Genomic DNA, 16,784 nt, shown 5'->3' with positions numbered 1-16,784 from the left:
CATGACATCATTTTCTGGAATTTTCCAAGCTGCTTAAAGGCACAGTCAACTTAGTGTATGTAAACCTCTGACCAACTGGAATTGTGATACAGTGAATTATAAGTGAAATATTCTGTCTGTAAACAATTGTTGGAAAAATGACTTGTGTCATGCACAAAGTAGATTTCCTAACCAACTTGCCAAAACTATAGTTTGTTAACAAGAAATTTGCGGAGTGGTTGAAAAATGAGTTTTAATGACTCCAACCTAAGTGTATGTAAACTTCCGACTTCAACTGTAGGTACATACAAGTTTCTTATATCGGTTGAAAGCTTAAATTCTTGTTAATCTAACTACACTGTCCAATTTACAGTAGCAATTATAGCGAATGCATGCCATGCGACTATTTGAGAACGGTGCCCCACATCAAAATAATTTTCCACCGGCACAGGTTTCATAAATTCACAAATAGTGATTAAATATTCACTTACTTTTTAAAAATGTTCCTCTGATTTGTCATCCAAAGGGTCCCAGCTATGACATGTAGTGTCGTTTTGTTAGATAAAATCCTTCTTTATATCCCAAAAAGTCAGTTTAGTTGGCGCCATCGATTTGAGTAATCCACTCGTTCAACATGCAGAGAAAGGTATCCGAAAATCTACGACTAAACTTCTTTTCAACAAGTCAAAATACATTTCTATGTACTTCTCAGATACCCTAAAATGTAATCAAACTATAATATTTCTTACAGAAAGAAGTATGTTCAATAGGAAACCGATTTTAGCAGGTGCGTCTTGTCTTCATCGCGCGCCCAAACACGAATTTCCGTGACTGTGTCCCTGTACTAAAACTGATATTTCTTATTTGTTTTGGAAGTTTCAAGCCTGAAACCTTGAACACCCTGTGGAAGCCATAGAAATTGCATGTTGGGAGCTAGAATTCATTTTGCCCCTATACTTTCCATTGTAAGAGCATGGTCTCTCTTAAAAATAAAATTCTGGTTGGTTTTTCGTTGGATTTTCTCCTACCATATCTATTGTGTTATAGTCTCCTACATTATTTTAACATTTCTACAAACTTCAACGTGTTTTTTCCAATGGTACCAATTATATGCATATCCTGGTTTCAGGGCCTGAGCAACAGACAATTTACTTTGGGCACGTCAGTCAGGCGGAAATTGAGAAAAAAGGGGCCTAGCCCTAAGATTAACATGTGTAAATATTTGTATGAACATAACAAGATTCAACAACTGAGACATAAACTGAACAAGTTCCACAGACATGTGACTAACAGAAATTGAATAATGTGTCCCTGAACAAATGGGGGGGGGGGGGGGGTCAAATCAAAAGTAACAGTCAGTATCTGGTGTGGCCACCAGCTGCATTAAGTACTGCGATGCATCTCCTCATGGACTGCACCAGATTTGCCAGTTTCTGCTGTGAGATGTTACCCCACTCTTCCACCAAGGCACCTGCAAGTTCCCGGACATTTCTGCGGGGAATGTCCCTAGCCCTCACCCTCCGATCCAACAGGTCCCAGACGTACTCAGTGGGATTGAGATCCGGGCTCTTCACTGGTCATGGCAGAACACTGACATTCCTGTCTTGCAGGAAATCACGCCCAGAACGAGCAGTATGGCTGGTGGCATTGTCATGCTGGAGGGTCATGTCAGGTTGAGCCTGCAGAAAGGGTACCACATGAGGGAGGAGGATGTCTTCCCTGTAATGCACAGCGCTGATTGCCTGCAATGACAACAAGCTCAGTCCGATGATGCTGTGACACACCGCCCCAGACCATGACGGACCCTCCACCTCCAAACCGTTCCCGCTCCAGAGTACAGGCCTCGGTGTAATGCTTATTCCTTCGACGATAAACGCGAATCCGACCATCACCCTTGGTGAGACAAACTGCGACTCGTCAGTGAAGAGCACTTTTTTCCAGTCCTGTCTGCCTTACAACAGGCCTACAAGCCCTCAGACCAGCCTCTCTCAACCTATTGCGGACAGTCTGAGCACTGATGGAGGGATTGTGCGTTCCTGGTGTAACTCGAGCAGTTGTTGTTGCCATCCTGTACCTGTCCCGTGTCGTGGACGAATCAGAATTAGTTGGGTAACATAGATAATTAAGATGTTTTATTAGTATAATATGCTTATTTGAGGTACTTGTCATTAGAAAGTGTCCATTGGACTCTGGTGTCTTTTCAGTTGCACGTCTCCCTTAGCTGGGGCTCAGACACTTGGGGCCCAGAGAGGGGAGAGGTCAGACTTGTCGTCATGGGAATGTGTCTTTACCTATTTCTTAAACCATGTGAAGGGATGCGTGATTAATGGGGAACCAATGACTTGTCTCCACAATGTCTGTGAGCAAGTCACTCCCTCCTTTTCTTTATTGTGGGGAGGATTATGGCAGTAAATGGACCCTTGTATGTCCTCTCTTAGATCTCACACTTATCCTGTGATAATATATGGCCTAGAGGCTCACTCCCCCCAGTGAGCCTGTCCAGGAGTAGGGTCAAGAGGGGGTTTGCTTGAGATGGGAGTATCTAGAGTTGACAATTGATATATGCCATTGGATGAAATAGTTCTGTTCAATACCGTACCAGGGAGGGATGGTTCTAAGGAGACCAGATACTGGGCTATACCATTAATCCTGTTGACATAGCAGTTACTGTCTGATGTGTTTTATTGATATCTGTCATACAAAACTTAACCTTTGTGAACTGTTACTAAGTATCTGTGGTTTGTCAATGTACGTTGAAGGGGGTGTATCGTTGCTATAAAAGATCCCTGTAGCCATTCTGTAATCACCTCATTAAATGATTCATTCGAGAGAATGCATTATTGGGGGTCAAGTATCTTAAGTATTAAAGATGTAGTTTAAGTATCTTAAGTATTAAAGATGTAGTTTAACTCGGACTGGTGTGTTTGTAACTCCTCATTTGGTAATGCGGAAATTAGCCACCACACCCGCAGGTGTGATGTTCGGATGTACTGATCCTGTGCAGGTGTTGTTACACGTGGTCTGCCACTGCGAGGACGATCAGCTGTCCATCCTGTCTCCCTGTAGCACTGTCTTAGGCGTCTCACAGTACGGACATTGCAATTTATTGCCCTGGCCACATCTGCAGTCCTCATGCCTCCTTGCAGCAAGCCTTAGGCACGTTCACGCAGATGAGCAGGGACCCTGGGCATCTTTCTCTTGGTGTTTTTCAGAGTCAGTAGAAAGGCCTCTTTAGTGTCCTAAGTTTTCATAACTGTGACCTTAGTTGCCTACCGTTTGTAAGCTGTTAGTGTCTTAACGATTGTTCCAAAGGTGCATGTCCATTAATTGTTTGTGGTTCATTGAACAAGCATGGGAAACAGTGTTTAAACCCTTACAATAAAGATCTGTGAAGTTATTTGGATTTTTACCAATTATCTTTGAAAGACAGGGTCCTGAAAAGGGACATTTCTTTTTTTGCTGAGTTTATGTGTAAATGTATTTTGCAGCGCTTGTGCATGCGACGTGAGTGGTATGGTCAGCATATAATGCATGAATCAGCCACCAGGTGCCAGTGTGAATATTGTGTGCCTGTAGGGCTGCAGTAGAAGTCTATGGGCTGAGAAATCAGCATAAAGTGGATTACTTGGCCTTCGTACTTTGCTGAAGGCTGGCCAGAATAATCAAACTGGGCTCACTGAGTCTTAGCTCTAAAATACCCAATGCTACTCTCTAGTCTCTCTCTCTTTCTCACTTTATCCATCTCTCTCCTCTCTCTGCCACCCCCCTCTAATCTGTGTTAAAACGGAGGATCCTCCTATGGGACAACTCACCGGCTTAACCAGTGCTAGCCATGTCGTTATATATTTTGCCTGTTGTTACATTTAACGTTTAGAACTCAGACAGCCTCTAAACAGCATGCTCAGATTGTGCTGCACTTCAGTAATAGTCTTTATCCTCCCCATTCTTCTGGTCCATAATAATTGTTATTGTTTAAGAGGATTGGATTGTTTTAATCCAGTTAGCCAACAAGCCCAAGGCCATTCCTCGAAACAGTATGGTATATAAGCATAGTCCTAGTGTGCTGTGCTGTGTGTGTTTGAAAAATGTAATTAGCAGTTCTGAAATGAAGATTTTCCCACTCCCCCCCCCCCCCCCTTTTCCCATCTCCCTCTCCCCCCCAGGAAGTTGATGTCTGTGTTGAAGAGGTATCTGGATGTGTCCAGTCGAGGGGAGCAGTGTGAGAACTACCTACGCACCCTCAAAGCCCTGGAGTACATCTTCAAGTTCATCGTCCGCTCACGCATGCTTTACTCTCAGTAAGTGTGTGTGTGCCTGCGTGTGTGTGTGTGTGTGTATGCACACTCTGTGTATCGGCCTATGTGTATGCCTCCCTCTCCTCATCTAACTCTTACAAGCATATACAGATGTATGTGCGCACACAAACACTCACGCATGTATACACTCGTTTATGGTCTTGTACACCCCCTCCCCCACCCCTCCCACACACAGAGGGATAGTGTCATTGTATTACCGAGCTAATTCCCAGAGACAGCTTGCTCTGAAAGACGCTGATTGCAGCACTAATGTTGCTAATAAGCATTGATGATGAAGTGGCAATTTTAATGAACACTGATGATGAAGTAGACCCAGTACTGAATGAGCAGCCGTGATAGAGGAGACACTGCTATACAACAACTCTGCTGAAGGCAGCTCCATATGTTAATCCTAAACAACATTTATAATAACAGCGTCACATAATTTGATCCTGACAGATTATTAGCAGAACACAAACAACGCCGTAAGTGCTTCTACGGTGTTTGTCTTGTGTGGTCTGTTGGTCTGTCAGTTAGTTTTAGAGACAATATGCAGTGTGTGTGTGTGTGCGTGCGTGCGCGTACTTGCATGTATGTGTGACCACGTTATGGGTTCAGTAACCCCAGAGTGATAGTGTACTAGTCATTGCTCTCCCTGGTGTGATGCTAGAATCATCGATTGTTCCAGCCCTCTTCTCAGGTCTACCTAACCACTGCACAGAACGTTTAAACTCTGAACAAGTCTACAGCACCCTCCTTATGTAAGGACACTAGCTAGAGAATCAGTATTCAAGAGGAGAGCATACCGTACTGTAGGTGAATCTGTAGTATCATTCATGTCCTAAACTCATCAATGATTTAGTGTGCAACATGTAAGATTTATCAGTTTGAATCAGAAGTTTCTCAAGTCCTGTAAGAGAACTCTGATTTATATAAGAAGAAAATATATTAGATGTTCTCTCTCTCTCCTATAACCTCTTTCTTTAACCTGCTTTCACCATTCTGTTTTTTCACTTTTCTTCTCTTCCATAACTTTCTGCATCAGTCGTGAGTCTTTATTTATCCATCTGTTTTCTGCTTCAGTCGTGAGTCTTTATTTATCCATCTGTTTTCTGCTTCAGTCGTGAGTCTTTATTTATCCATCTGTTTTCTGCTTCAGTCGTGAGTCTTTATTTATCCATCTGTTTTCTGCTTCAGTCGTGAGTCTTTATTTATCCATCTGTTTTCTGCTTCAGTCGTGAGTCTTTATTTATCCATCTGTTTTCTGCTTCAGTCGTGAGTCTTTATTTATCCATCTGTTTTCTGCTTCAGTCGTGAGTCTTTATTTATCCATCTGTTTTCTGCTTCAGTCGTGAGTCTTTATTTATCCATCTGTTTTCTGCTTCAGTCATGAGTCTTTATTTATCTTTTTACCTACCTATCAATTAGCTCCCTCTGGCCTCCCTCCCTCTGGCCTCCCCCCTCCATCCTTCCATGCCCTACACATGTCTCTCATTCTTCCCCTCCATCCCTCCCTCCCTCCCTCCCACCTCCCTCCCTCCTTCCATGCCCTACCCATGTCTCTCTCTCTTCCCCTCCCTCCCTCCTTCCATGTCCTCCACATTTCTCTCTCTCACTCTTTCCTCCCCTCCCTTTTTTGTTCAGTATAGATAGCACACGAGCCTGCAGGGATAAAAGGGTGCAGAGATCCAGACAGGAGCATTCCACTGTGGTCAGAAATACCCTATTTATCAGTCTGTGTTCTGTTTCGTATAATATAATATACATACATATAATATTATGTATGTTGTGTCTGTGGGAATGGGTTAGGACAGGATTGCGTTGCTTTTGTCATGCTTATGTATATATACAGTTACATACACTTAGGTTGGAGTCATTAAAACTTGTTTTACCACCACTCCACAAATTTCTTGTTAACAAACTATGGATTTTGCAAGTCGGTTAGGACGTCTACTTTGTGCATGACACAAGTAATTTTTCCAACAATTGTTTACAGACACAGTGAATTTTCTGTGAAATAATCTATCACAATTCCAGTGGGTCAGAAGTTTACATATACTAAGTTGACTGTGCCTTTAAACAGCGTGGAAAATTCCAGAAAATGATGTCATGGCTTTAGAAGCTTCTGAAAGGCTAATTGACATCATTCGAGTCAATTGGAGGTGTACCCGTGGATGTAATTCAAGGCCTACCTTCAAACTCAGTGCCTCTTTGCTTGACATCATGGGAAAATCAAAAGAAATCAGCCAATACCTGAGAAAAACATTGTAGACCTCCACAAGTCTGGTTCATCCTTGGGAGCAATTTCCAAATGCCTGAAGGTACCACGTTCATCTGTAGAAACAATAGTACACAAGTATAAACACCATGGGACCACGCAGCCATCATACCGCTCAGGAAGGAGACACGTTCTGTCTCCTAGAGATGAACGTACTTTGGTGCAAAAAGTGCAAATCAATCCCAGAACAACAGCAAAGAACCTCGTGAAGATGCTTGAGGAAACAGGTACAAAAGTATCTATATCCACAGTAAAACGAGTCCTATATCGACACAACCTGAAAGGCTGCTCAGCAAGGAAGAAGCCACTGCTCCAAAACCGCCATAAAAAAGCCAGTCTACGGTTTGCAACTGCACATGGGGACAAAGATCGTAGTTTTTGTAGAAATGTACTCTGGTCTGAGTAGAACTGTTTGGCCATAATGACCATCGTTATGTTTGGAGGACAAAGGGAGAGGTTTGCAAGCCGAAGAACACCATCCCAACCGTGAAGCACGGGGGTGGCCGCATCATGTTGTGGGGGTGCTTTGCTGCAGGAGGGCCTGGTGCACTTCACAAAATAGATGGCAAAATGGGGAAGGAAAAGTATGTGGATATATTGAAGCAACATGTCAAGATTTCAGTCAGGAAGTTAAAGCTAGGTTGCAAATGGGTCTTCTAAATGGACAATGACCCCAAGCATACTTCCAAAGCAAAATGGCTTAAGGACAACAAAGTCAAGGTATTGGAGTGGCTATCACAAAGCCCTGACCTCAACCCTATAGAACATTTGTGGGCAGAACTGAAAAAGCATGTGCAAGCAAGGAGGCCTACAAACCTGACTCAGTTACACCAGCTCTGTCAGGAGGAATGGGCCAAAATTCACCCAACTTATGGTGGGAAGCTTGTGGGAGGCTACCCAAAATGTTTGACCCAAGTTAAACAATTTAAAGGCAATGCTACCAAATACTAACTGAATGTATGTAAACTTCTGACCCACTCGGAATGTGATGAAATAAATAAAAGCTGAAGTAAATCATTCTCTCTACTATTATTCTGACATTTCACATTCTTAAAATGAAGTGGTGATCCTAACTGACCTAAAACAGGGAATTATTAGTAGGATTAAATGTCACACAAAACACCCCCTGTCACGCCCTGACCTACTCTACCATAGAAAATAACATCTTACTATGGTCAGGACATGACAGTGTCAGTCTAATTCCTCCCCCTGTGCCAAATGCCCCAGTGTGCCACACTCTAATCCTTCCCCCCAGCACCCACAACTCCTACTCTAACATCTACCACAGAGTTACAGTGAGACAGGAAGAGATGGAGGAAGGAAGAGGGGGGGAGGAGTGAGATGAAAGGAAAGTGATGAGAATACATGAGTTACCAGGGAAGGGATGGAGAACAGGAGAACAGGAGAACAGGGGAGGAGGAGTGAGATGAAAGGAAAGTGATGAGAATACATGAGTTACCAGGGAACGGATGGAGGGATGGAGAACAGGAGAACAGGGGAGGAGGAGTGAGATGAAAGGAAAGTGATGAGAATACATGAGTTACCAGGGAACGGATGGAGGGATGGAGAACAGGAGAACAGGGGAGGAGGAGTGAGATGAAAGGAAAGTGATGAGAATACATGAGTTACCAGGGAACGGATGGAGGGATGGAGAACAGGAGAACAGGGGAGGAGGAGTGAGATGAAAGGAGAGTGATGAGAATACTTGAGTTACCAGGGAAGAGATGGAGGGATGTAGGGAATATATCAATAAATAATTGAAAAGGAGGCCTAGACAAGTATAAGGATTGTGATGTGTGGTTGGGGATACAGGGATACAGGGATACAGGATGAAACAAGTGGCCTAACGTTGTGTTCAGAGACAGTCAACAGTGATAACTGGTAGAGGTTGTGTTCAGAGACAGTCAACAGTGATAACTGGTAGAGGTTGTATTCAGAGACAGTCAACAGTGATAACTGGTAGAGGTTGTATTCAGAGACAGTCAACAGTGATAACTGGTAGAGGTTGTGTTCAGAGACAGTCAACAGTGATAACTGGTAGAGGTTGTGTTCAGAGACAGTCAACAGTAATAACTGGTAGAGGTTGTGTTCAGAGACAGTCAACAGTGATAACTGGTAGAGGTTGTGTTCAGAGACAGTCAACAGTAATAACTGGTAGAGGTTGTATTCAGAGACAGTCAACAGTAATAACTGGTAGAGGTTGTGTTCAGAGACAGTCAACAGTAATAACTGGTAGAGGTTGTATTCAGAGACAGTCAACAGTAATAACTGGTAGAGGTTGTATTCAGAGACAGTCAACAGTAATAACTGGTAGAGGTTGTGTTCAGAGACAGTCAACAGTAATAACTGGTAGAGGTTGTGTTCAGAGACAGTCAACAGTAATAACTGGTAGAGGTTGTGTTCAGAGACAGTCAACAGTAATAACTGGTAGAGGTTGTATTCAGAGACAGTCAACAGTAATAACTGGTAGAGGTTGTGTTCAGAGACAGTCAACAGTAATAACTGGTAGAGGTTGTATTCAGAGACAGTCAACAGTAATAACTGGTAGAGGTTGTGTTCAGAGACAGTCAACAGTAATAACTGGTAGAGGTTGTATTCAGAGACAGTCAACAGTAATAACTGGTAGAGGTTGTATTCAGAGACAGTCAACAGTAATAACTGGTAGAGGTTGTGTTCAGAGACAGTCAACAGTAATAACTGGTAGAGGTTGTATTCAGAGACAGTCAACAGTAATAACTGGTAGAGGTTGTATTCAGAGACAGTCAACAGTAATAACTGGTAGAGGTTGTGTTCAGAGACAGTCAACAGTAATAACTGGTAGAGGTTGTATTCAGAGACAGTCAACAGTGATAACTGGTAGAGGTTGTGTTCAGAGACAGTCAACAGTAATAACTGGTAGAGGTTGTGTTCAGAGACAGTCAACAGTAATAACTGGTAGAGGTTGTATTCAGAGACAGTCAACAGTAATAACTGGTAGAGGTTGTGTTCAGAGACAGTCAACAGTGATAACTGGTAGAGGTTGTGTTCAGAGACAGTCAACAGTAATAACTGGTAGAGGTTGTATTCAGAGACAGTCAACAGTAATAACTGGTAGAGGTTGTGTTCAGAGACAGTCAACAGTAATAACTGGTAGAGGTTGTATTCAGAGACAGTCAACAGTAATAACTGGTAGAGGTTGTATTCAGAGACAGTCAACAGTAATAACTGGTAGAGGTTGTGTTCAGAGACAGTCAACAGTAATAACTGGTAGAGGTTGTATTCAGAGACAGTCAACAGTGATAACTGGTAGAGGTTGTGTTCAGAGACAGTCAACAGTAATAACTGGTAGAGGTTGTGTTCAGAGACAGTCAACAGTGATAACTGGTAGAGGTTGTGTTCAGAGACAGTCAACAGTAATAACTGGTAGAGGTTGTATTCAGAGACAGTCAACAGTAGTAAAGGGTAGAGGTTGTATTCAGAGACAGTCAACAGTAATAACTGGTAGAGGTTGTATTCAAAGTAAGTCAACAGTAATAACTGGTAGAGGTTGAATTCAGAGACAGTCAACAGTAATAACTGGTAGAGGTTGAATTCAGAGACAGTCAACAGTAATAACTGGTAGAGGTTGTATTCAGAGACAGTCAACAGTAATAACTGGTAGAGGTTGTATTCAGAGACAGTCAACAGTAATAACTGGTAGAGGTTGTATTCAGAGACAGTCAACAGTAATAACTGGTAGAGGTTGTATTCAGAGACAGTCAACAGTAATAACTGGTAGAGGTTGTATATAATGTAAAGTCTCCTCTGTTTAGTTTGACGTAGCCTCCATGTGACCTTCTCAGATCAGAGCTCTACACCCGCCATTTCTCCCATCAACAGCCAACTGGTACTCCTGAAGTCTAAACAGTATTCTTCACTTGGTTCATTATCCAGGAAAATAAAGTATAAAGGAACACTCGTGTCTGCATAGATCTGAGTGTATTTTTGTGACAAGCAAAACTGACCTGTTTGTCTCGATTGTACCGACAATCAAATCATATTTTATTTATCACATGCGCCATATACAACAGGTGTAGACCTTACAGTGAAATGCTTACTTACAAGCCCTTTACCAACAATGCAGTTTTAATAAGAAAAGTAAGTGTTAAGAAAGTATTTACTAAAATAAATTGTTGAAAAAAAAAAAGAATATAAAAAAAGAAAAATAACATTTTTAAGGAGCAACAATTAAATAATAGTAGCGAGGCTGTATACAGGGAGTACCGGTACAGAGTCAATGTGGGGGCTATATACAGGGAGTACCGGTACAGAGTCAATGTGGAGGCTATATACAGGGGGTACCGGTACAGAGTCAATGTGGAGGCTGTATACAGGGAGTACCGGTACAGAGTCAATGTGGAGGCTATATACAGGGGGTACCGGTACAGAGTCAATGTGGAGGCTATATACAGGGGGTACCGGTACAGAGTCAATGTGGAGGCTATATACAGGGGGTACCGGTACAGAGTCAATGTGGAAGCTGTATACAGGGGGTACCGGTACAGAGTCAATGTGGGGGCTATATACAGGGTGTTACGGTACAGAGTCAATGTGGAGGCTATATACAGGGTGTTACGGTACAGAGTCAATGTGGAGGCTATATACAGGGGTACCGGTACAGAGTCAATGTGGAGGCTATATACAGGGGGTACCGGTACAGAGTCAATGTGGAGGCTGTATACAGGGAGTACCGGTACAGAGTCAATGTGGAGGCTATATACAGGGGTACCGGTACAGAGTCAATGTGGAGGCTATATACAGGGGGTACCGGTACAGAGTCAATGTGGAGACTGTATACAGGGAGTACCGGTACAGAGTCAATGTGGAAGCTGTATACAGGGGGTACCGGTACAGAGTCAATGTGGAAGCTGTATACAGGGGGTACCGGTACAGAGTCAATGTGGAGGCTGTATACAGGGTGTACCGGTACAGAGTCAATGTGGAGGCTGTATACAGGGGGTACCGGTACAGAGTCAATGTGGAGGCTGTATACAGGGGGTACCGGTACAGAGTCAATGTGGAGGCTATATACAGGGGGTACCGGTACAGAGTCAATGTGGAGGCTGTATTCAGGTGGTACCGGTACAGAGTCAATGTGTGGGGGCACCGGTTAGTCAAGGTAATTGATGCAATATGTACATGTAGGTAGAGGTAAAGTGACTATGCATAGATAATAAACAGAGAGTAGCAGCAGGGTAAACATAGGGGGGGGGGGGGGCAATGCAAATAGTCTGGGTAGGCATTTGATTAGATGTTTAGGAAGCCTTTTGGACCTAGACTTGGCGCTCCGGTACCGCTTGCCGTGCAGAGAGAACAGTCTATGACAAGGGTGGCTGGAGTCTTTGGCAATTTTTAGGGCCTTCCCCTGACACCGTCTGGTAGAGAGGTCCTGCATGGCAGGAAGCTTGGCCCCAGTGATGTACTGGGCCGTACGCATTACCCTCTGTATTGCCTTGCAGCTGGACGCCAAGCAGTTGCCATACCAGGCGGTGATGCAACTGGTCAGGATGCTCTCGATGGTGCAGCTGTAGAACTTTTTGAAGTTTTAAGGACCCATACCAAATCTTTTCAGTCTCCGGAGGAGGAATAGAAGTTGTCGTGACCTCTTCATGACTGTCTTGGTATGTTTGGACCGTGATCGTTTGTTGGTGATTTGGACACCAAGGAACTTGAAACTCTCAACCTGCTCCACTACTGCCCCGTCGATGAGCACATGGGCATACTCAATCCTCCTTTTCCTATAGTACACAATCATCTCCTTTGTCTTGATCACATTGAGGGAGAGGTTGTTATCCTGGCACCACACTGCCAGGTCTCTGACCTTCTTCCTATAGGCTGTCTTATCGTTGTTGGTGATCAGGCATACCACTGTTGTGTCGTCGCAAACTTAATGATGGTGTTGGAGTTTGGTACACTTTCACTGTTTAATTTAATACACTCTTTAGTTTAATTCGTTCTTTAATTCCTGTTTTAGACATTAACCATGCTCCCTCTCTTCCTCTTTATTTTCTCTCTCTCTCTCTCTCTCTCTCTCTCTCTCTCTCTCTCTCTCTCTCTCTCTCTCTCTCTCTCTCCCTCTCCAGGTTGTATGAAGGGAAAGAACAGGAAGAGTTTGAAGAGTCTCTTCGGAGACTCTTTGAGTCCATCAACAACCTGATGACGAGTGACCAAAACACTACAGTCTTACTGCAGGTAAACACTCTCACTTCTCTGTCTTTCTCCTCCTCTCTCCTCCTCTCTCTCTCCTCCTCTCTCTCTCCTCTCTTCTCCTCTCATCTCTCCACTACTCTCCTCTCTCTCCTCCCCTAACTCTCTATATCTCACTCTCTCTCCATCTTCTCTTCTTTTGCTCATTTATTGATGTGTCTTCATTTGTCCTGATTTCAGGTTTTATGATTCTTTCCCCTCCATGTGTCTCTCTCTCTCTCTCTCTCTCTCTCTCTCTCTCTCTCTCTCTCTCTCTCTCTGGCTTTCTCTCTCTCTTCAGGTGGCTGCTCTGAAGTACCTACCAACAGTCTTGCAGGATGTCGAGACAGTGTTTGATGCCAAACTCCTGAGGTGAGTGCTATCCTCCACTGCCTCCACCACTGCATGGCGACCCCTTTCACAGATCTCACAGGAACAGGAAATAGAACCACTGTCAACATCACTCAGATCCTTCTCAGGATGCCATATGAAGCGACATGTCTCTCACCTCATCCCTCACCTCAGTCACCTGTACCCAACGTCCCCCAACTCTGACCCTCTGACTGTCTTAAACACTGTCTCTGCCCCCCTGCCCTCTACCAAGGTCACTACCTTATTCCCCAGTTCTCTTTAACTCACAGGGACTCACCACCTCCTCCATTAACCTTTCATTAACCTCTAAAAGACTGATAGCCTTGCCTTTACAGTACCCATAATGAACATAGATGTGGCTCTCTGCGATACGCTTTTAGAATTATAGCAATTAACATGAACCATTCACATGAACCTTTTAGCAGTATCATTTAATGGTTCTAGTTTCCGTATGACAAACAGTGGTTTGGGCCCAGACAACGTCTTTATTTCTGGCCTGAACTTCCTGTGACCTGTGTCTGTGTGTGTGTGACTCTGAGATGTGTGTTCAGACAGTCTACATCTGTCTGGTCTGTTGTCTCTGGAGTGGCTGACAATGTTATGGAGGTGTTACCTGGACACCTGGACCAGACTGATAATAACACTCACACACACACACACACACACACACACACACACGTAAAGTGATGTACTGTAGACACAACAAACCACAAACATCAAAGATGGTTAAGATAAACATAATAGATCCCAATACACAAAACATATACCAATACACACAACAACAGATCCCAAAACACACAACTGCTCCCAATATACAAAACAGATCCCAATTCACAAAACAGATCCCAATTCACAAAACAGATCCCAATACACAACAACATATCACAATACACACAACAACAGATCCCAATACACACAACAACAGATCCCTACAGACACAACAACATATCCCAATACACACACCAACAGATCCCAATACACACACCAACAGATCCCAATACATACAACAACAGATCCCAATACACACAACAACAGATCCCAATACACACAACAACAGATCCCAACAGACACAACAACAGATCCCAATACACACACCAACAGATCCCAATACATACAACAACAGATCCCAATACATACAACAACAGATCCCAATACACACAACAACAGATCTCAATACATACAACAACAGATCCCAATACACACACCAACAGATCCCAATACATACAACAACAGATCCCAATACATACAACAACAGATCCCAATACATACAACAACAGATCCCAATACACACACCAACAGATCCCAATACATACAACAACAGATCCCAACAGACACAACAACAGATCCCAATACACACACCAACAGATCCCAATACACACAACAACAGATCCCAATACACACACCAACAGATCCCAATACACACAACAACAGATCCAAATACACACACCAACAGATCCCAATACATACAACAACAGATCCCAACACACACAACAACAGATCCCAATACACACAACAACAGATCCAAATACACACACCAACAGATCCCAATACATACAACAACAGATCCCAATACACACAACAACAGATCCCAATACACACAACAACAGATCCCAACAGACACAACAACAGATCCCAATACACACAACAACAGATCCCAATACACACAACAACAGATCCCAACAGACACAACAACAGATCCCAATACACACACCAACAGATCCCAATACATACAACAACAGATCCCAATACATACAACAACAGATCCCAATACACACAACAACAGATCTCAATACATACAACAACAGATCCCAATACACACACCAACAGATCCCAATACATACAACAACAGATCCCAATACATACAACAACAGATCCCAATACATACAACAACAGATCCCAATACACACACCAACAGATCCCAATACATACAACAACAGATCCCAACAGACACAACAACAGATCCCAATACACACACCAACAGATCCCAATACACACAACAACAGATCCCAATACACACACCAACAGATCCCAATACACACAACAACAGATCCCAATACACACACCAACAGATCCCAATACATACAACAACAGATCCCAATACACACACCAACAGATCCCAATACACACAACAACAGATCCCAATACACACACCAACAGATCCCAATACACACAACAACAGATCCCAATACACACACCAACAGATCCCAATACACACAACAACAGATCCCAATACACACACCAACAGATCCCAACATCCACATCTGGATGCGTTCAATCATGGTTGATATGTAGTCTACTGGTGCAGACACAGTGACTGAGTGAGTGAGGATATGGAGGAGATGACGAGATGCCCTGAAGATAGTTGACTGGACCAACAATAATCCTAAAACATCTGTTATGAGGGTGCCCATGTTGTCATGTCAACCCTTTGTTGCAGTTCGCTGGGCCATTATGGGAGCGCCAATTAACACAAACAACCAGCAGGCCTGCTCCAAGTAGGGATGGAACGTGGGACGCTGTAAGACAGACCGACAGCTGTATATAATACAATAACATGACGTTACAGTTTTTAATTGCTCTCAGATAATTACAGAGCCTGATTAGCATGTGAGGCACCACGGAAATGTTCTTTCTACTGTCCAGAAAAATGAAATAAAAGCAGTTGGCTTTATTATTCCATTTGTGTTGTTCATCTGGCTAATGGAGGTGCTGTATCAGCCACATGCACACCTCCGGCTGAGGGAGGAGGAATGTGGAATGGCAGCCCCCATGCTCAATCTCCCTACGAAGCAGCCAAGGCTTTTTAACCGGCTCGTTGAATTATTATTTGATTGGATTACGGGCTGAGGGTGACACCAACTGGTGTCTTCATTAGTGTCCGTCGTTAGTTTGGCTCGTCTGTGTTCATGAGGCCAAGCTAGGTGGTGTCCCTAATGGCACCCTACTCCCTGTATACCCAGGTCAAAAGTAGTGCACTATATAGGGGAAATGGTGCCGTTGGGGAAGCAGCTTCAGTCTCTGTGCTGTCTAGCTGTATCTGTGTCTGTTTCCTCCTGAGTCTGCTCAGGTCAGGCAGAATGGCATTTAGTGTTTGGTTTTGAATAACGCATGTCATTTCATCCGCTGTGGTAATGGTGCTACTCATATATGCTGCGGTAGCGTTCGCCTCGCACCTGAGCTTAGAAGACTTCCTGATTGAATAAAAACGCATAGAAAACAAGAACATACTTCCACTCTACATGAAATGAACCATGTGCTATTTACGACTGAAATGAAAGTGTTTTATTAAAACTGTAGCTCCCCTCTCTCCATTTCCTTGCATCTCTTTCTGTCCGTCTCTCTCCGTACCCTCTCTCCATTCAAAGGGCTTTACTGGCATGGGAAACACGTTTATATGGTTTACATCTCTCTCTCTCTCTCCGTCTCCATCTACCCTCTCTCTACACCCCCTCCCTCTCTCCCTCTTCCTCCCTCCCTCCAGTCGGTTGCTGTATGACTTCTACACCTGTATCCCTCCTGACAAGCTGCAGAAACACAAGGTGGCCTCCATGACAGAGATTGTCAGCAGCAAACTCTTCCAGAAGCAGGGTAAGACAGACTGACCAATCAGGTCCCTCCATGCTAGGCAACTGAGCAATGACTGACCTCCATGTTGA

General features: G+C 43.6%; 1 protein-coding gene across 2 annotated transcripts in view; it reads left to right on the top strand.

Annotated features, from left to right (window-relative positions):
* The window catches only part of dock2 (dedicator of cytokinesis 2), a 146,550-nt gene that overhangs the window by 31,762 nt on the left and 98,004 nt on the right, over positions 1-16,784 (top strand). For both annotated transcript variants that reach the window (XM_045724005.2, XM_045724004.2), the window contains exons 21-24: positions 4,143-4,277; positions 12,654-12,762; positions 13,058-13,128; positions 16,610-16,716. In XM_045724005.2, the coding sequence (XP_045579961.1) occupies positions 4,143-4,277; positions 12,654-12,762; positions 13,058-13,128; positions 16,610-16,716 (422 nt within the window). The remainder of the gene's footprint in view (positions 1-4,142; positions 4,278-12,653; positions 12,763-13,057; positions 13,129-16,609; positions 16,717-16,784) is intronic.

Source organism: Salmo salar, chromosome 09 (assembly GCF_965601325.2).
Source record: "Salmo salar chromosome 09, fSalSal1, whole genome shotgun sequence".
NCBI lineage: Eukaryota > Metazoa > Chordata > Actinopteri > Salmoniformes > Salmonidae > Salmo > Salmo salar.
The sequence above is the reverse complement of the archived record's forward strand: the minus strand, read 5'-3'. Positions and strand labels throughout refer to the sequence as shown.